Source organism: Nanorana parkeri, unplaced genomic scaffold, assembly GCF_000935625.1.
Source record: "Nanorana parkeri isolate BGI_ZX_2015 unplaced genomic scaffold, ASM93562v1 scaffold1469, whole genome shotgun sequence".
Classification (NCBI taxonomy): domain Eukaryota; kingdom Metazoa; phylum Chordata; class Amphibia; order Anura; family Dicroglossidae; genus Nanorana; species Nanorana parkeri.
Window position 1 is genome coordinate 9,022 of NW_017307737.1, and position 1,565 is coordinate 10,586.

Here is a 1,565-nt window from a genome sequence, read left to right on the forward strand (position 1 = left end):
TCCATCCACTCGTCCCATCAACAGTGCCGTGTCCAGTTTCTGGAATGCTTCCAAATTTGGAACAGAACAGTGTCGGCAGAATTGATGACCTGCAGTGTATGACATGACTGAAGGATATGGGACTCGCTGAGTACTGGATGGACATGAGAAACAGCACACTGATGAGCTGATCTCTCTGCTCCTATCAGCATGCTTCTTATCAGCACACCGATTGGCTCATTGTGCTGCTTCTTCCTCTCACATTCCAGCCCTGCTGTACAGCGACTGCGAGAGGCTGATACCAGGTCACATTCAGGTACTTGAATAAAATACACCTACTGATGAATGATTACAGAGCTGCACTCATTAGTATCCTTTCTATCTGCCTGGAGTTCAGCTTCAACATACAGACTCAGAATTTATCCTTGGGAGATCCATACCTTGGGAGTTCGGTTTGGTGTGATCAGAATAGATTTCGGAGTTCTTGGCTCCTTTGCCCTCATGTTCCCTTTATCCGTTAAGTGGTCCACGTACTGCCTGGTGAATGGAGGTGGGTCTCTTGCCGGGCCTGGAGGAACATAATCCGCCATAGAACTGGCAGCAGTCAGGCGCTTTACAGGCGATCCGATTCTTATTACGTCTTCACCAGCGCTGACCTTCTCCGATGAACTGTGACGGAGATCATAAGAGGAAACATCGGTCTGATATAATGTGGAGCTTAGAGGATCTACGAACTCCATGCGACAGGTCCTCTTTGGAGTAGATAGAGCTTTTCTGGCAACGGAGGATAGACCACATGTGGCTAGCACAGGGGGCTCCCGCTGTATGGAGGAACATTTCTCTCCGTGCACTTGTGGACGGGCGTTCCAGACCTAAGAACCAACAACATGTCTTCTATTAGACACCATCGCTAAAACAAACTGAAGGCGTGCAATACAACCGCACCAAACAATTTATATCCGATATACCAGAATCATCTCCGAGACCCACTTGGTTTGTGCCATACGGAAGGAGCAAATAGTGCTAGGACAATGCACTAAGCCATACTAGTACAAGATGGCTTCTGATTGGCTGCAATGTTTTACTCTTGATGTAGAAATGATTTTGCATTTGATCTCCGGCCTCCCCCCGTAGTCTTATACAATTGTACAGTCTCCTCTCCTGCACCGAGACTGCTGACTCTGCATGAAGCCGCATCATGTCACATAGAGCCCAGCTAATGTCAAGGCTGGAGAATGTTTTCCTCTCCAGCCGGACTGTCCCTGACCCGCCCCTTTCATTCATTAGATTTGTTTATTTTAATTCATAAAGTCTCAGCATCACGTGTGGGTGTTATCTAGGCCCGTCTTCATGCAGCCTGCCTAGGAAAGTCTACCGTCCAAGGCATTCTGAGATTTCCTTCTCTCTCTCTCTTATGACTTGAGGAACGGATCTCCTCCCTTTCTCTCTCTCAGGAATTGAGGAACGGATCTCCTCCCTCTCTCTTAGGAATTGAGGAACGGATCTCCTCCCTCCCTCTCTCGGGAATTGAGGAACGGATCTCCTCCCTTCCTCTCTCGGGAATTGAGGAACGGATCTCCTCCCTT

The 1,565-nt window shown here is 48.3% G+C and overlaps 1 protein-coding gene across 1 annotated transcript in view; it reads right to left on the minus strand.

The window, feature by feature from the left end:
• The window catches only part of MIIP (migration and invasion inhibitory protein), a 10,170-nt gene that overhangs the window by 6,402 nt on the left and 2,203 nt on the right, over positions 1-1,565 (minus strand). Inside the window, exon 2 of the mRNA XM_018570165.1 lies at positions 420-851. Within this exon, the coding sequence (XP_018425667.1) occupies positions 420-851 (432 nt within the window). The remainder of the gene's footprint in view (positions 1-419; positions 852-1,565) is intronic.